At 40.4% G+C, this 17682-nt stretch overlaps 1 protein-coding gene across 2 annotated transcripts; it reads left to right on the plus strand.

The window, feature by feature from the left end:
* The first annotated feature begins 812 nt into the window (after window positions 1-812).
* Window positions 813-17312, plus strand: il23r (interleukin 23 receptor). Of its 2 annotated transcripts, XM_084066900.1 has the most exons (19): window positions 833-892; window positions 1029-1099; window positions 1202-1223; window positions 1363-1427; window positions 2773-2896; window positions 3208-3404; window positions 4023-4146; window positions 4479-4654; window positions 5665-5807; window positions 7094-7301; window positions 7409-7482; window positions 8062-8266; window positions 10059-10259; window positions 11397-11495; window positions 11872-12030; window positions 13318-13458; window positions 14243-14333; window positions 14868-14958; window positions 15617-17312. In XM_084066900.1, exons 4-19 carry the CDS (start codon window positions 1370-1372, stop codon window positions 16262-16264), a joined length of 2739 nt encoding a protein of 912 aa, XP_083923026.1. In that variant the 5' UTR covers window positions 833-892; window positions 1029-1099; window positions 1202-1223; window positions 1363-1369; the 3' UTR covers window positions 16265-17312. The 2 variants fall into 2 exon arrangements, with proteins under 2 accessions (XP_083923025.1, XP_083923026.1); XM_084066899.1 differs by having other exon boundaries at window positions 813-1099; window positions 1205-1223.
* The last annotated feature ends 370 nt before the right edge of the window (window positions 17313-17682 follow it).

Below are 17682 nucleotides of genomic sequence, written 5' to 3' on the forward strand. Positions count from 1 at the left end.
GGAAAGTGAGCGTCAACAATAAATAAAAAAAATCTGGTGAGATTAAAGGCTAGTTTGTTCCCAGGCACAATAAACACTCTAAAGTAGTCTAGAGGATCCTGAACAGAAGCTCAAGGTGACTGTCTCGTTTATCTAACATGCCTTGAAATGTGATTGTGAAGTGTTGCAAGCTGTAATCTTTCTATTCTATTCTATTCTATCATGCTGTAGTAGGCTAAATGTGTTAGTGAATGCCATTGTATTATGTTGTTCTGTTTACAGCACCTGGTGTAGGCCTGTTTGATGTGGATGAGCTTTCATATATTCTCTGGTTTGTCGATCAGCGCCATCATCCTTATTCTAAAAATGACAAAATAAGTTCTAATCTAGACGTCAGAGTAAAGCTTATTGCGCTGCCCAGTCTTTATGGTCAGAATTCTGTAGGAATTCATAAGTTCTTAATTGCGGACAAAGTGGTGGACAAAGCGATGGACAAAGTGTATACTCAAGTAAATACTCAAGTAGGCCTATTCAAAAGTACAAATTACGAAGTGCATTTTCAGAAAGTTTCAGAAACATGTACTTAGTTACTGGCCACCACTCCTTGATAATCTGCTACTGTAACAGCACACGTGCACACACTCAGCAGATTGCACAGTTTAATATTTAGAGTTGATGGAGTGTTTGTGGTGAATAGGTGGTTGCCTAAGTGGAACACCCAACTGGTTCAAGAATGTTTTTGCACGTTGAAATGCCTCCAAAGTAGGTCAGTGCCCTGCTTAAGAGTGTTCAAAGTAAACGAAAAGGATCAGTTTAGACAAAAACACCTCGCGAGGCTGTCTGAATGTTAGTCATGGATGATAAAGTTGTGAAGAAAATCTTTCTATATTTTGATAATATAGGCTAATACAAGGTAAACCTTTCATCTTTTTAAGAGGATTTCTGAAATGCTGGTGACCCAAACATCTGGCCACTGATCATGATTTGACAGTTTGTGATATAAGGTTTGTGATCAGACTTGTTGGCTACATAATGTTACATCATTTCAGCGTTTTCAAAAAAACTAACAAAAAGATATTCAACATGTGGAGGCCTCTCACAGTGTGAGCTGATTCAACAGGTAAGCACAATGACATGCCTTGACATGAATGTCTTGTCTTGTCTTGTCTTGTCTTGTCTTGTCTTAATAATACTAATAACTCTCACTACTTCTCATTTCAAGCAGAAGGGCATTGATGGCTGAGGTAAGCTACGAGTCCTGTTTTGTATTGCCTACATTAATCAAATCGGATGTTTTTTTTGTAATCTATTTTAATCACTACTGATTGATCAAGATTTTTGCAAATGGTATAGCCTTATCATTGGATTATTTGTCATTAACAGGAACAAGATGGATCTCTACCAAACTGTTTGGAGGTGTACAGTTATATTCCTCCTCAATTTCAAATGTGAGTTGTAGTTACAAGAAACCGTGTTTTACCGTGTTATTACACAAGTGTTGTCTTGTATGTTGCCGTTAAATGTGCAGATGTTTTTATTTACTTTTTCAAGTAAACCCGCACATTTTGGATGCCAATCGGCATGGAATATAAAAATTGGTTGTTTTTGTTGTAAATGTTTATCGCATGACTCCATTGATGAATGTGTTGCAATTTGTGTGAGTTTTGGACAAAAGCTGTACTATTAGGAGCAAACACACACACACACACACACACACACACACACACACACACACACACACACACACACACACACACACACACACACACACACAGACAGATGAAAATATAATCTCAGAGATAAAAGCCACAGATTACATATTGTAGATAAGGAGAGAAAGTGTTCTAAATACCACAGATAAAACGATTGAAATGATTCCATTGTGGTTTTCTTTCTGCCTGCCTGAGAAGTGGGGTCCTGCTTATGCAGATCTGGCCGAGGTACTTACAATTAGTATTTGGCATTTAGCAGATGCTCTTATCCAGATTGATTTACAAAGTGTGAGATTGGAGTAAATAGCATAAACTCTAGTCAACGCAGTCATGTAAATAGCCAAGAAAACAAGTAAGCACAAAGTAACTTAGGGTAAAGCATTTTAGGGTATGTATAGATTTTGGGTATACTTTGTTGTTGCATGGTATAGTAGAATAAGGCAGATATTGAGGTATAAGGGGGTGGCGTGTGAACTATACTGAACCCACTCAACTCTCTTCAAACCCTGAAAAAGTGGTTGGAATTGTATTGTGGCTTAGAGTTGTGCGACTTCTAACTTAGCTGAACCCATGACATTTTGAGTATGATGCACAGCATCTCAGTCCACTGAGCCACATAAAGTTCCAGAATTTGAACATACAGTATCTCTATTGTAGCAGGCATGCTCTGTTTGTGTCAAATACAATGTTGCTGGGCAAGTTTAATAATGTTATACCGTATGTAAATGCCTTTCAAAGATTTCAGTCAGACAACTTGGATTGGATTAGAACATATATGTTTTGAGCATACTTGAGCATAGATATAAGAGTATATATAGCATAGTTTGGCGTCAGGGCTCTGAATCTATTCACTCCCTCTCACGCAGACAGACAGAGAAGCCAGAATGAGCAGGTAGGCAGAGCAGTATATATGACCCCCCCGACCAGGAGAAGAGTGCATGTGACTGGTCACCTGGTCGGTTGGCACAATCCCTTGAGTTGCCTGCCTGAACTAGCTTCGCAAGCTTCGCCTCATTAAGGTTGTTTGAACGAATGAATTGCATACAGATGTCACTGCTGCTCATCGCTCTGTTATGGACAGGCTCTCCTCTCCTCCTCGTTGGCTGTCAGCCCATATGCCAGGGGACTCTGACAGTGGAGCCAGCGCCACCCTTCCGCATGGGCACAGACCTGACAGTGTACTGCCATACCACATGTAAAAGTCGGTGGGTACTCTATAGCATTATACAAATACATGTACTGTATCTGTTTTCCAGCAAGTCATTATACATTATTGTATATCTCAAGAAAGTAAAACGTTATTATTTCTGTTTCTGTCATATTCTAGTGTAGAAGAGGCTACAGAAACTATAAGTCCCTGCCTCATATTGTAGCCTACTGTAGTTGTATTGTCTGTGTGGTTTCGTATTAGTTTTGTGTCTGCGCTGTTTTCTTTGATTGTGTTGCATGCTTAACACTATCAACAGATACAACAAGGGTTTAAAACTTGTTTTTTGTTTGCTCCCTTTCCTTTCAGTTCTTCTAAGTTCTATCTGGAAGTGAAAAATCAATCAGGATATCATCAGGAGCTAGAGGAGATAACTGCAACTAAGCGTAACTGCACCACGGCAAGATTCAGATTGGTCAACGTCCCCGGGCCGAAGTACCTAATCTGCTGGCGGAAGATTAACGGAAGACGAGACCCCATCTGTGGACTGGATCTCAAAAGTGGATGTATGTACAGAATATTTTCTAGAGCAGTGGTTCGGTGAGGCACACTAGTTTGCCGTGAGACAATTCCATAGGTGTGCCTTGGGACTTTGTGACAACCATACCTTATTATTGCAATGCACTATAAACTAGCCTACTATAAAAATTGCACCAAAACATTTTACAAGCTTGTGAGCTTGTAGATTGCTATCTTTGCTATTTTTGAACATTTGTGAAAGTATGAAATAGGGCTTAAGTGGTTAAACTTGTAATTTGTTATTATTAAATAAACACATTTACAGAGTGATAAGTGATAACAGGTGTGTTATCGAGGCTATTTTGCATGGATATTAATACAGGTGTGCTTTGAGATTTCTACTTGCCCTTTGGTGTGCCTTGGGCACAACAAGTTTGAAGCCCACTGTTCTAGAGATATTAGTAACGTTTCTGTCATTGCTTGATAAGCCATGTACTGTACTGTGATTTTGAATTGGCTGAACACAGTGTTATATTTTAATATATATATTGTTATATTATGTGTCTGTTTCTGCTGTTGGAAGATGTACATGTACTGAAACTCTGATGTACTGAAGTCAAATTATATCCAATTATGTTTTGTTTTGTTTTGCTGTGCCTCTACAGTCCCTCCTGACAAGCCTACAGAGATCAGTTGTCAGACATTACGGAATTCCAATTTGATATACTGCTTCTGGACCAGGGGGCAGGAGACACACCTAAACACTATCTACAACATCTCCATCACCAGGTACTGTTACATGTACTGCATTAAGGCAAAAGTCTCTATACATTTTACGCAAATAAATGAAAGATAAAACATCAGAAAGTACAGCAAACACTACAACTTGTACCGTAACATAACAAAACATTTTTAAAAATAGATATGAAGGTGCCAAGTTATTAAGTGCTTTGTAAACAAATACAAGTGCTTTAAAATCAATTCTAAAATATACAGGTAACCATACAGGTAACCAGTGCAGTTACCTGTGTTATACATTATATACATATATACCGTATGTGTGCTTGTGTGAGTGTATTTATTTTTCTTTTTTGTTGTGTGTGTGTATATGTTTATATAAGTTTCAACAGAGAAAATGGGACCCAGATACATTACGATGGAGTGCAAAGCACAGATATTTTCTCTCTGCCAAAGACACTGTTTGATGAAAATGAGACGTACCAGTTGAATATCACTGCTGCCAATGCCTTGGGAACATCAAAGTCAGACCCCTTCATCCTCCGTGTGAGGGATGTGGGTAAGCTGTCTTTCACACAATGTTCTGTAGGTTTAGCGGTTTATCAGTCAGAAACAACTTCATTCTCAAGAAGTAAGTCATCCTGTGAGCTGTCCCTTTCAAGATGCTTATATACTACTCTACACGTTCTCACAGTTTGACTAGTCTGACCCAGATAGCGGACATCTGTTTCGCTGTATTTGTGAAACCTCTCTTTTATGCTGAATGATTTCACCACTGCCTCATCAGCTAGCATCAGTACCGTGGTGAACTTTAACTGAGTTTGCCGCTTTTGCCATCTGTTGCAAGGACTATGCCTTTTAGGTAGTGTTGATTTTGACAGCAAATTTTGATTTAGTTTAAAAAAAATTTTTTTTTTTTCATATTTTAGTCCTCTGAAATGTTTTAGTTTTTATCTAGTTTCAGTCGACTAAATAGTACAAGATTATAGTCGACTAAATAGTACAAGATTATAGTCGACTAAATCTTCAGTTGATTTAGTCGACTAAAATGTATTTTGGCGGAGCCTTGATGGCGTCGTAATGGCTGATTTTACACCTGGTTGCATGCTGAAAATAGCAGCATGCTATTTTCGCGCTGCGACACGTTGTGAGCTTGTAGATCTACTATTTTCAGCATGCACACCCTGGCCTAGCGCAACCGACCCTAAAATGACTTGTCTTAGTTCGACTGTATCTCTTCTCCACTAGTCTCTCTCTAACATTTTAGTCAAGTTTTTATTTGTTGACGAAATTGTCAATATATTTTGTCTCAGTTTCAGTCATCATAGCTTAGTTTTTATTTCGTTTTCTTCAGTGAAAAAAGGTAGTCAACGAACATTTTTCATCATAGTTTTAGTCGACGAAATCAACACTGCTTTTAGGTTCAACAATCAAATGCTGTTAATGTTTGTGTTATGATTGCCTTTCAAGGTGATAACCTTCCTTAATGCCACAATCCTTCTCACTTACTGAAGACCACTGTTAAGGGACTCATCTCACGAAGTCCCTGCTTTTTGTTCCCTTTTCCAGTGTTACCAGATGTACCAGAGATTAAGTCTGTGCAGATTGAGATCATGAATAATTCCATCACAGCTACGTTGCGCTGGGAAAACTCCTCAGAGCATCTCATGCCCCACACCAGGCACAGGACAGTGCCTATGAATGGATCCTGGGTAAACGTCTACACAATTTCATTCAACTATGATATATTTTGGCACTGAACTCAACTTCATTCTACTCACCTTTTTTGGTTTTCCATCGGGAAAACGTTGTACTGTGTATACAGTACCTGGTACTGCCTGGTACTTTTTTGGTTGAAGTTCCAAGTGACACCAGAAGGTGACATGAAAACACTGCAGATTGGCTGATTAGTCAGAGTCTCTGACTAATCAGCCAATCTGCAGTGTTTTTTCTCTCTGACTCAGAGAGAATCGTAGTGTCATTGCAACATGACCAGTGTTGGGCAAGTTACTTTCAATTAGTAGTAACTAGTTAGTCACTATAGTTACGGCTCTCAAAAAGTAACTGAGTTACTTTACTAGTTTCTGCATTATAAAAGTAACTACGGTAGACACTAGTTGCTTTCACATTTTTTTTCAATAGACTATTCATTTATACATTTTTGTGTTGCTGCGGCACAAGACGACAACTGTCAAATGTAATCAGTATGATGAAAAGTTGTAGATGTAGGAATCATGTCTTCAACAACAACATCCTACCTTGAAATCACCTTTTACTTCTGCCTGCTTATAGACTGAAGTAGACGCCTCAACATAGCTAAAACCCTGGTTTATAAGGTTGTTTCAACCCAACGATTCATGTTTTCCAGATGGTCAGAACTACATACATCTGTGTAGTATACTGTATCTACTTTTACCTTTTTGATACGATACAGAAAAAGTTACAAATTCGCTATACGCCCTATCTGAACTACAACACAGTTACGGGACCAAGTCCCACAGACAGAGCTAGTGTTAGAGAAGACATTGGATCATGATGAACTTTTAATGCTTCCACACAAGTTGCAATTGTTCTTTTAGCACTCTAAAAGAACAATGATGACCAGCTCCATGGAGGGGGTAGGCCGGGCCTACTTTCTACAGAGGAAAACAAAGTACATTGTAAATAAAGTGAGTACAGGCAGTGGAAAAGTGCAAAAGCGTGACCATGAGTCAAGTCACAAATCTTTTTAGTTTGGGATGTCTCTTTGATTGATTGATTGACGTCTTTACTGATCATGAAAACATACATGCAACAATAACATATAATCAAAAGGATAAACGCAAAAAAACCTGACAGCTTGTTTCCATTGCAGCCCTCTCTCTACCTTTCCTGTCTCTACTCTCTACACTCTGTCTAAGAAATAAAGTCTAGATATGATCAGTAAAATCACTACAAATTCCAGTTTAGGCTTATACAGGTAACATAGCCCACAGAGTGTTTCTGTTCTTTTGTGCAGGTACTGAGAGAACACACTGAGTTCAGTAAGGGCCTGGTCAGACTGAGGGGCTTGGCCCCTCTGACAGAATATGAATTCCAGATAAGAGTGTGTAAAGCAACACCAGAACCCATCCCTGCCATGAGGCCCACCTCCACACCCAAGTCCAGCAAGAGGCCTCTCTGCAGCACATGGAGTCCTCCTGTTCGGGCGAATAGCCCTGCAAAAGGCAAGCCTGATTTCTTTTTAACAATAATAATAATAATAATATTTAGAATATGGAGCTAATACAGCAACAACAAAGCAGTAATAACATTTATTTGAATACGTGTTTAGGTCCCTTACATGTCTGGAGGATTTTATGTGACAAGGAGACAAACAAGCTTCGGGAAGTGACTATTTTGTGGAAGGTATTATGCATGACTATGACTAAAACTTCACACGTTATAGGTGTTTCTACATTTGATGAGTCAATCCTCCTTCGTTAGCCAGCACACGTCTACGTTATAACCTAGTTTTAGTAGGACACTCAAATTAGGCTATACAATGCTCCCAGCATGTTTTCTCATGTGATGTTCTCTAGAATGATTCATATCTGTAGACACTGATATATAGGCCTACTGTGTAGACTGCTTGTGCATTTATCTGAATAAAACCGACCTAAACCAATCACGTCACCCATTTTCAACCTATCTTAGTTGGTCCTCACTAATGTTCATTAATACAGTATGGTACCTTTTTTGGTCGGATCGGCGGTTCTAGACAGCCGCCTATCCGAACGACTCGGCCGTGGGCACAGCCCTCCATCGTGTTCACGTCGATGCGTGTGAGAATTCTTTAGATACGTGAACTACAGACATACATATGCACATTATGTACAGAGTTTTTGTGCGTTTATTGTAAGATAAGGTTGAAAACGGGTGAAGTGCTCCTTTTAATGAATGAGTTCTATTTCAGTGGTGGGCTGTAAAGTGAAATGTTTTACCCAGGCCCTGTCTCCAGAGGACTACAGTGGAGAGGTCCAACGCTATGACATCTTCCTGGATAACCGTCAGAGACACCCCTTAACATCCTGTCCTGCTAACGCGACCCACTGTTCGGTTCCGGTGTCCCACGAGGTTCAGACACTGAGTGTCAGTGCTGTGACCTTGTATGGGGAATCTCCACCTGCTGCTGTGCACCTCAGATGCTCAGGTGCAGTAAGATTATACCGTAGCGTAGGCAGAAGAAAATGTCATTATACTGTAGCCTGAAAACATATCTCTAACCACATGAACCCTATAGCATCCATATTCTGGGGGCGAACATCCGGCAAAAATATCTGTAAGCTCACATGTTTTGTATGCTTGTAGATCAGCTATGTTTTCTGCGCAGAGATTTCGTGTGTAGGGAAATAATAGCAGACCTAGTATAGAGCCCTGGGGAACTCCGGTCAACTAAGTATGTACTGTAGGGTTTAAGTGGTTTAAAAAAGTTACCACACATTCCCCTCTCCCTCCGAATCAGATGCCCAGTGCGTCACTATAATCTAATATCATAGGCAGCCTAGGATAGGCTTGACCAAGGTCCCTGATTCCTCCTCACAAAGGTGTGAACATTTGCAAAAAGTGGGACATTGTATGGGCGCGGTGCAGAATATGGTTCCTGCCCACCACCCCGGAGACTTGGGGTTCAAATCCTCTGTGGTGCATCTGGCTTGCGAGCCAGGCATCCATACGAACACAATAGGCTCTATGCACAGCAGCCATATTATCACTTCCTTCACAGGTGTTACCAATGATACTAATGAAGGCTCTGTTCCATAGTCTAGCACAGTGGTTTCCACGACCCCCATAACTCTGAGAGTGTACAAATGGAACCAATGGACCCTTACGGGTCCATTTGGTTCCATTTGTACACTCTCAGAGTTACACACCTGTAAGGGGCCATTTGGAAGTCCATGAGGGTCCCTGGACCCCAACTGTAGACCCACTGGTGTAACAGAGTGTTTCCAGTGGGCCAACATGCACAATATCAGCACCCTGACTCTGTTTGACCAGAATGGAACAGAGCCTTCATTAGTATCATTGGTAACAGCTGTGAATGTCTTCATAATGGCTGCTGTGAATAGAGACAATAGATGAGTGTTGCTGCACTACTAGCAACTCCTACAGGTTGGTCAGGGCATCTGTTCAGTTGGGAGCTGAACTGGGAAAAAGAACATGTACCTCCAGTAGGGGTCAGCAGCGACAAGGGACTACAGTGCAAGGGGACTCAGGAATTGACATAACTCAATTGAGAGAAAAGGGGCAAAAATATAAATGTAATGACGATTCATTTTCAATGAATCGTGGCTTAAACTTGTAGAACTCGTCAAGTATCATATTTTGACTCCTGTTGACACTTTCAATTGACAGCTCAACAGACCAGTCAGAGTACGCTGGATGCTCTGCTTGGACTCTGGTTCCAGGCATTCTCCTTTGCGAGAAAGCTTGGGAGCAAGCTTATAAATCCATCCTCGTCATCTTGATTCATATCCTTATATCCTCACTTCCTTCACAGGTATTACCAATGATAGTAATGGAGGCTCTGTTCCATTTAGTCTAGCACAGTGGTTTCCACGACCCCCATAACTCTGAGAGTGTACAAATGGAACCAAATGGACCCGTAAGGTCCATTTGGTTCCATTTGTACACTCTCAGAGTTACACACCCGTAAGGGCCATTTGGAAGCCCATGAGGGTCCCTGGACCCCAACTGTAGACCCACTGGTGTAACAGAGTGTTTCCAGTGAGCCAATATTCACAATACCAGCACCCTGACTCTGTTTGACCAGAATGGAACAGAGCCTTCATTAGTATCATTGGCAACACCTGTGAATGTCTTCACACTATGGCTGCTGTGCATAGAGCCTATTGGAGATTTGTCTACTATTGTACTTGTTATTTATTTCTTAAGGGATGAGGCTCTGTTTTGTAATGTTTTTCTTTTGGTGTATAATTGTGTAGGTGTTTCTGGACCTGCTCTGACAGAGCTGGCTCCTGCAGGAAATGGCAGTGCCGTGGTCGTCTCCTGGTCACTGCTTGAGGCTGAACTCCAGTCTGGCTCCGGGGGTGAACTGCTGGGCCATGTGGTGGAATGGAGAAGTGGAGCTGAAGAGCTATGCTGGCAAAGAGTTTCCAAGGATGTTGGCACAACACTTATCACAAGTAAAGACACCATTCAAGCCACTGGATGTTTCCCCTCATCTGTTGTGGCTTAGAGATGCTATAGACCAATTATTTGTTTACTAACATTGAGCCTGGACGCACAGGTGATTGTTTCACGCAATCAATTCCCAACCTGTTTCGGGGTGCACTGGTTTCAGCACACCCCAACCCCCTCTTGTGTGTGTTGGCTAGTGAGACGCGTCCTAACGAGACCTGATATAATGGGTTTCGTTGCGCGCGTCTGTTAAGGGGTCTATTGATAACCATGAAACGAGATCAAATAGTGTCCTCTTGTGGGCATGTGTGGTATAACATCTGTTTGGTGTTTATTGTTGGAATTTGATTGATTGATTGATTGATTGAATACTTTATTAACAGTCTGCAAAAAAGCACAGAAAGTACAGTTCTATACAAAAGGATGCTAAAAGGACTAAACCCAAGAAAGCTTGTTACCATTAGGGTCCTGTGTATTAAATTCATCGAAACATTTAATGACAGACACATAGACAATACTATGCAAAACATCATATAAATGAGTAAAAGAGCAATATGTACAGTAAACAGTTCGGGCGGGGGGGGGGGGGGGGGCATTTCTGGTCAATCTGGTGACAGGCTTGGACTTTTTACAGGGGCCAGTTCCGAATTGCAGCCACCTGTAAGTGCTCTTTTAGAGCGGTTTTGAAGGAGAGTAAGGTTTCACACTTTATAACTGTTGGTAGGGCATTCCACATTTTGGCGGCATAGCAGTAGAACAAATTCAACCCCTTGTTTGAGCCAAATCTGGGTTGAACGTGCTTTGTGGGGCTCCCTCTGGTGTTGTGTTTGTGGCCGTCTTTGATGTTTTTTAAGTAGTTTGACAGGTACAGGGGTGTCTTTGTGGTGTAGTGTATCTTGTAGACCATGGTCCATTGCAAGTTGCTGTACAAGCAGTAGCCTGACCAGTTTGTTTTGGGATGTCTGGAGCCTTGTTTGTAAGGCCTTTGTGGTGGAAGAACTGAGAAGTCTGGGTTAATCATTGTAAAACCAAAACCAAAATTCATAAAACATCAAAACATGAAAAAGACAGTTAAACCCATTAGAAGAGACCATGTTGGAGAGTATTTTGATTAATACTGATTTCCCCCTATACTGTCTCAGGTCTGACTGCAGGTGTGAGATATAATGTGTCTTTGTATGCTGTGAAAACCAGTGGCGTAAGTGATCCATCAACTGGCATGGTCTATTCCAAAGAAGAGAGTAAGGCTCACAACTCAGCTGTTCATATCAACTGTTTTTATTTTCTCCTTACTGTAGCGTGCAAACATGCCTTGCATGTGCACCACCTGATGTTTACACTTAGCTCTTGATTGATTTTACACAATTGAAATGTACCGAGGATACATGAGCCAATCTTTTGTTATGATTAGTACTTTATTAATTTTTCACCCTGAGTAACAAACATACAAATACATACACAACATCATCAACAAACAACAACCACATTAACAATTGAACAAAAAATGTAATAACTACAAAACAAACAACAAACAATGAGACAAATAATTACAGTGCACAGAAGCATACAGCAGTCCTACATGAGCCAATCTAACAACACTCCACCCCTGTGTTTCAGGACCACGGTCTGGTCCCGAGGTGTCAGTGCTGGTCCATGAGGCCAGACAGATTCTAATCCAGTGGGAGGAGCTGGCCGTAGACCAGCTGAGAGGCTTCCTCGTTAACTATAGTATCTACCTCAGGAGCCCAGACGCCAACCACACAGAACAGCACCAGAGTGAGCATCTCGTGTGTGTGTGTGTGTGTGTGTGTGTGTGTGTGTGTGTGTGTGTGTGTGTGTGTGTGTGTGTGTGTGTGTGTGTGTGTGTGTGTGTGTGTGTGTGTGTGTGTGTGTGTGTGTGTGTGTGTCCTTCATAAAAAGCCTTACGCACAAAATACATATGAGCGTGGGAACTCACTTTGTGGTGTATAGTATGCATACGTTGTCTACGCTCCACACTTACATAATGGAACATCAATTTGCACCTTCCTTTGATACTCTCTCCACCCACAAACCCACAGAGCATCAGCAGGGTTTTTTTCAGATCTTGGTTCCAGTAATCCAGTGAAATGTGAATGGTAGACATTCATCTTTTCTGATGAATGGTTATTCTCTATAGAATCCCATAGGCTCATTCTATGTTTTTTAGCAGATAAATGTAACCTACTGTATAGCCTACCTTGAGATAATAAACTAGGTTTATAAGTGCTGTAACTGGCCTATCTTTTCCCTTTTTTTAATAATTAAGTCAAAAGTGATGGCTCAAATAAGAGTAAGAAACTAAAATCCAAATACACTGCAGTGACCTTAAAGAGATATAGGCCTATTTATGTTCTCAGGTCTTCAGTTTATCGTTTCTATTCTAGAACTTAGGTTGACCACAAACAGGAAGTTTAGTGCATTTGAAACCATGTGCCTGCATGCACACATGCACCCTAAAGCTGTTACTAACCAGCATATTTCACTCACCCATTCCAGGAACTTCAGTAGCTGCACAAACGGCCTGAAAGATTGTATTTGTCATGTGTTGTGGTGCAACAACTTGTATATCATTTGGAATGGATGCCATCATTCTGTTTAAATTAATGTCCCAAATAGATAATACAGCTTTTATTAAATATTGCAGCCACAATGATAAGAATATCGTTGCTGTCAGATGGAAACCTTATTATGTCTAGAATTGTTAAAAAAAAAGTTAGCTTGCAGATTGGCACATTTTTCTACTTTTTTGTGACACTGTAGTATGAATAAATAGAGCATTCATTTACGAGAAAACATTAAAAAGTTAAAATATGGAGACAGCAACAATATATATATATTCTTTTTAAACAATTAAGAAATTCTGAAAGGTTGATTCCTGTACGATATCAGAGTCTGATTAAATCTAGTGGACTTTGCTCCAGATGCCCTTTGGAACACTTTAACCTGTGTTTAGAAAAGAAAAGCGTTTAACAACAAGGGTGCTGTAGTCATATTTTAGTTTTAGATTTATATAACTCTGCTAACAACTTGCTTTCTCTCCAGAGACCGTATCTGGCTCTGAACCCAGGCAGAGATGGCTTGACTGTCCAGATGGGGCTCTGGATCTCTTTATGTCTGCATCCACCTCAGCAGGCGAGGGGCCTCCAGGGAACGTGATCTCCTTGCAACCTGTAGACCCTGAAGGTCAGTCATTTCGCAGTGGTGGAAAAAGTACTCAAATTCTTTACTTAAGTAAAAGTACCAATACTGCAATATAAAAATACTCTGTTACACTAAAGGTCCAGAATTAAAAATGTACTTGAGTAAAAGTACAAAAGTACTGGCATCAAAATGTACTTAAAGTACCAAAAGTAAAAGTACTAAATATTTGAAAATAGCAGATCTACAAGCTCACAACACGTCGCGATGCGACGCGTTGTGAGCTTGTAGATCGGCTATTTTCGAATAGCCTATGTATAAAATAGGGCTAAAATGGTTAATGTATGTTTCATTATATCATAGTTTATATCTGAAAAGTAACTAGTAACTAAAGTTTTCAAGTAAATGTAGTGGAGTAAAAGTACAATATTTGCCTCTGAGATGTAGTGGAGTAGAAGTAAAAGTATTGGAAATTGGAAATACTCAAATAAAGTACAAATACCTCAAAATTGTACTTAAGTACAGTACTTAAGTAAATGTACTTTCCACCACATTTGTTAATATGTTATGGGTAATTCATACTTTGTCGCATGACCAATTTGCTTGACAAAAAAATGACATTATTTGGGGGGGGGGGGGGGTGTTGAGTGTTGAAAATATAGGTAAAGATAAGCATTCGGTTCCATCCACCTCATTTTGAAATTGAAGTATTTGGTAGTCTGTTATAAATGATGTTACAGCCTATAGTTCCAGTGGACACAACAGAGAAGGCAAAACAGAAATCTGATTAGTGATTGATTTGTTTCTTCATCTCCTGGTAACCCTCTAGTTGGCTGGTGGCTGGCTGTTTTTGTTGTCACTGGAGCCCTCTTCATGATGCTTGTTGCCAACCTAATGTGCTGGAGTTGTCTGAGGAACAGGTAATAGTTGGATATGCTCAACAAACATGTTGTAGAATGTTCCAATCTTGTTTTGATCACAGTTGCATTTGAGGCCAGAATGACTGCCGGTGTGGTTTTAGCACCTGTTTCACATGCTATGCCATCGCACGACATGCTATGCCATTGCACAACGGTTAGCAGAAAGAGAAGAAAAGCTGCAAAACCTAAAACATACATACAAGTGTCCTCAATCTAGTGTCCAACAGTTTACAGGTGGCCTTATATTCAGGGATACTTTATAATTGTGTTATGAATTGTGAGGTTTGCATATTTACTGCAATAAGAACACATTTCAAGCTCCTTCCCACAGTCTTCTTCACTTTAACAATACATCACTTTTATTGTGAACGTTTTGGTGCAAGGACCTTCCTCCAACTCTTAACTGTGATTCTTATAATGACTTTGTGATGTCTGTGGAAGAACATGAATTATTGTATTTCGCTCAAAACACAAAATAGGCACATGATAATTTGAAGATGCACCAATGTCAAATGTAACTTCCTTCTCATACAGGGTCAAAAAGATGTGTATATCCATGGGACCTGCCTGGCTAGTTGAAAACTTACCAAAACTGGGAAACAGTAATGCCATCAAACTACTTAAGGTAAAAAATAAAATAAAAAATAATGACACAATTCTTATGTTTTATGTTTCCCTCATTCTGCACAGCACCAATAAAATACCAAAAGCAACCGCAACAACGTCATACTGCATCAAAGATATCTGGAGTAAAATATATCATAGTTGCCATTTTTGCTGTTCACTGTTGTATGGATGAGAAGCTGAATTTAGCTGGAAACAGTACGCTCAAACTATTCAGTTCTGAAGCTGGAGCCTGGAAGTTGAATCAGTTGTTGCTGTCTATTCCTTGCTGCTTTCACTTTGACATCTTGCAACATCTGACAACAACTACTTGGTTTTGATATCAATAACTTCAACAAGTGCTTTTGACAGATATTGCTGCATAGAATTTGACCTATATTCTTAGTCTCACAATCAATTGTTTACTGGAAACTGGATTATTAACTGTCCACTTGCAATGACTCATTCCGGGGTGAAATGTTTTTTGTTTGTTTTGTTAAGAAGTAGGCAGTGAAGCCCATTTTATTCATTGGGATAGATGGCAGGAAAGCTGAGAGGGACAGTGTAGTAGGGTAAACACAAGAGGAACTCTCAGACAAGCACCTCAACCACAACTTCATCAACAGGCGCCACCACCCTGACCTTATTAGCTCTGACATGCATGTTCTCTTGATCTCCAGCAGGAGGAACCGAACACTGAGCCATTCTGGTTGGCGTTCACCGACAGTGACCCCGTCGTGTCCCCCATTGAGGAGGAGGAGGAGGAGGAGGAGCAGCACCCCATTGTTCACACACTGGGGCTCAACTGTGGCTCAGGACAAACTGCAGTGGAAGGCACAATACAAGAGACAGATGATGGGAATATGCCCTCTGAGGGGCTGCTGGTACACGTGGACATGGGCTATAAACCCCAAATAATCACTTCAGATCTACAGGACATCGGACGAGACGAGGGGAACAAGGAAGACAAAGAATTGAGCTGGGTTACAGCAGCCTATGAGCAGGGAGAGGGCTGCCCAGCACTCCCTGGTGGATTACTGGGAGGCCGGCTCTCCGGTGTTGAGGCAGATTTATCTCTGGGACTTACTCTTGACCTTATGGGTGGCTGTTTAGGCCCCAACACTCCCCGGATATCAAGTCTCCTCTTTAGAGAGGACAGGCCTGGGAAGAGCGAAGCGGAGATGGACACTGTGTGTCTGGATATACAAGAGAGTGAGACGTGGCTTGGTGAGACACAAAGCTGTCTGTCTGAGAGTATGGCGGAAACAACACTGACTGATGGTTATTTCCCTCAGCTGGCTACTGTCAGCAGCACCCAATGCATATAGAGGGGCAATGCACGGCAAAGTGTTAATTTAACTAGAAAGAGTGTAAAAATTGACCTGTAAGGGTTAAATTGAAGCTGGATTTTGCTGCAATGATTGGAAACTGGGAAATGGACATTCTGCTGCACTACTAAGCAAAGGACTTTCAAAAGCATTATCTGAAAAACATGGAATGGGCTGACATTGTGTTATATTGGCCCTTAAGTGTAAACTCACTCCTTAGTTGAACTAAGGATAAATAAACAAGAAGTGTTAAATAATGTACAGTGTTGTGATTAGCACATTATTATAATTGTATAGAATGTATGACAATTCTCTATTAATTGTGCAATTTTGTGCAATTTATTTTTTTGTGGGTTCCCTCCTATATTGCAAATAGCTACAGTAATCTATTTGTTGGTCTTCTCTATTATGTAGACCTAACTGTAGACTTAAGTACTGTTAAGTTGATTTATCGACTTCCTGAGCAAGGGGTCTCACCCCCACCCCCAATGACAACAGTCCTTAAGTTATGAATCAACTCATAGCAGGTGCATTTCCTGAAACTTGGTGGGTGCTCTACCATGGAAATATGAACGCTGCAAGGCACCACAAAATAAAAGTGTTTATATATTTTTATTCTGACTTCTGTCTGCTCCCATCACAAGTGTTTTCTTATGGCATTGGTGGTACCTTGCAGTTCTCAAGTTAACTCTGTTAACACTGACAAAACGTGTCATATATTGTTGTTCTGCTATATGTTTTAAAAAAAAGTTTATTTTATGACCTCTCCATTTCTGGTGTTTGAATTCAGACACTAAGTCAGACTGTGTTTTTTTGTGTTTTAGGGACAAGCTGCTGAAGGGTTTTCTTCCCTACCAACACAAACTCACAATTACATGTCAATATATCATATTTTGTTGAAATGTTTTGTTTGTGAGACATAACAATGCAGTGCAGTTCTGCCATAGTCTTCAGTTGTAAAAGTCACTAAAGCTTATAGGGGAAGTCCCTGTGCTAGACTGATAGGCTGTGTGGGCTTCGGGATGCGTGCCATGATGAAAGAATTCAAGATGGCCTAGTCCATATACTATCTACTGAAATTAATACATTTTGTGTTGGTTGTGGCCCATTCACAGGCGTCAACTCATCCAATTTTCAGTACTTTTACTTATACCCCACTACATCTGAGGCAAATGTTGTACTTTTACTCCACTACAATTATTATTTGAAAAATGTAGTAACTAGTTACTTTGTAGTTTGATTACTATTACAAAACATACATGAACCACTTCAGCCCTATATACATTTCAGCCATTTGAAAATGGCCAATCTACAAGCTTGTAGATTGGCTATTTTCAAAAGATGTTTATACATTTGAAAACTTGTGTAAAATGGGACATTCTGCATAATGAGTACTTTCTACTTTTGGTACTTTATAA

This window comes from Gymnoscopelus microlampas (genome assembly GCF_963454915.1).
Source record: "Gymnoscopelus microlampas genome assembly, chromosome: 9".
NCBI lineage: Eukaryota > Metazoa > Chordata > Actinopteri > Myctophiformes > Myctophidae > Gymnoscopelus > Gymnoscopelus microlampas.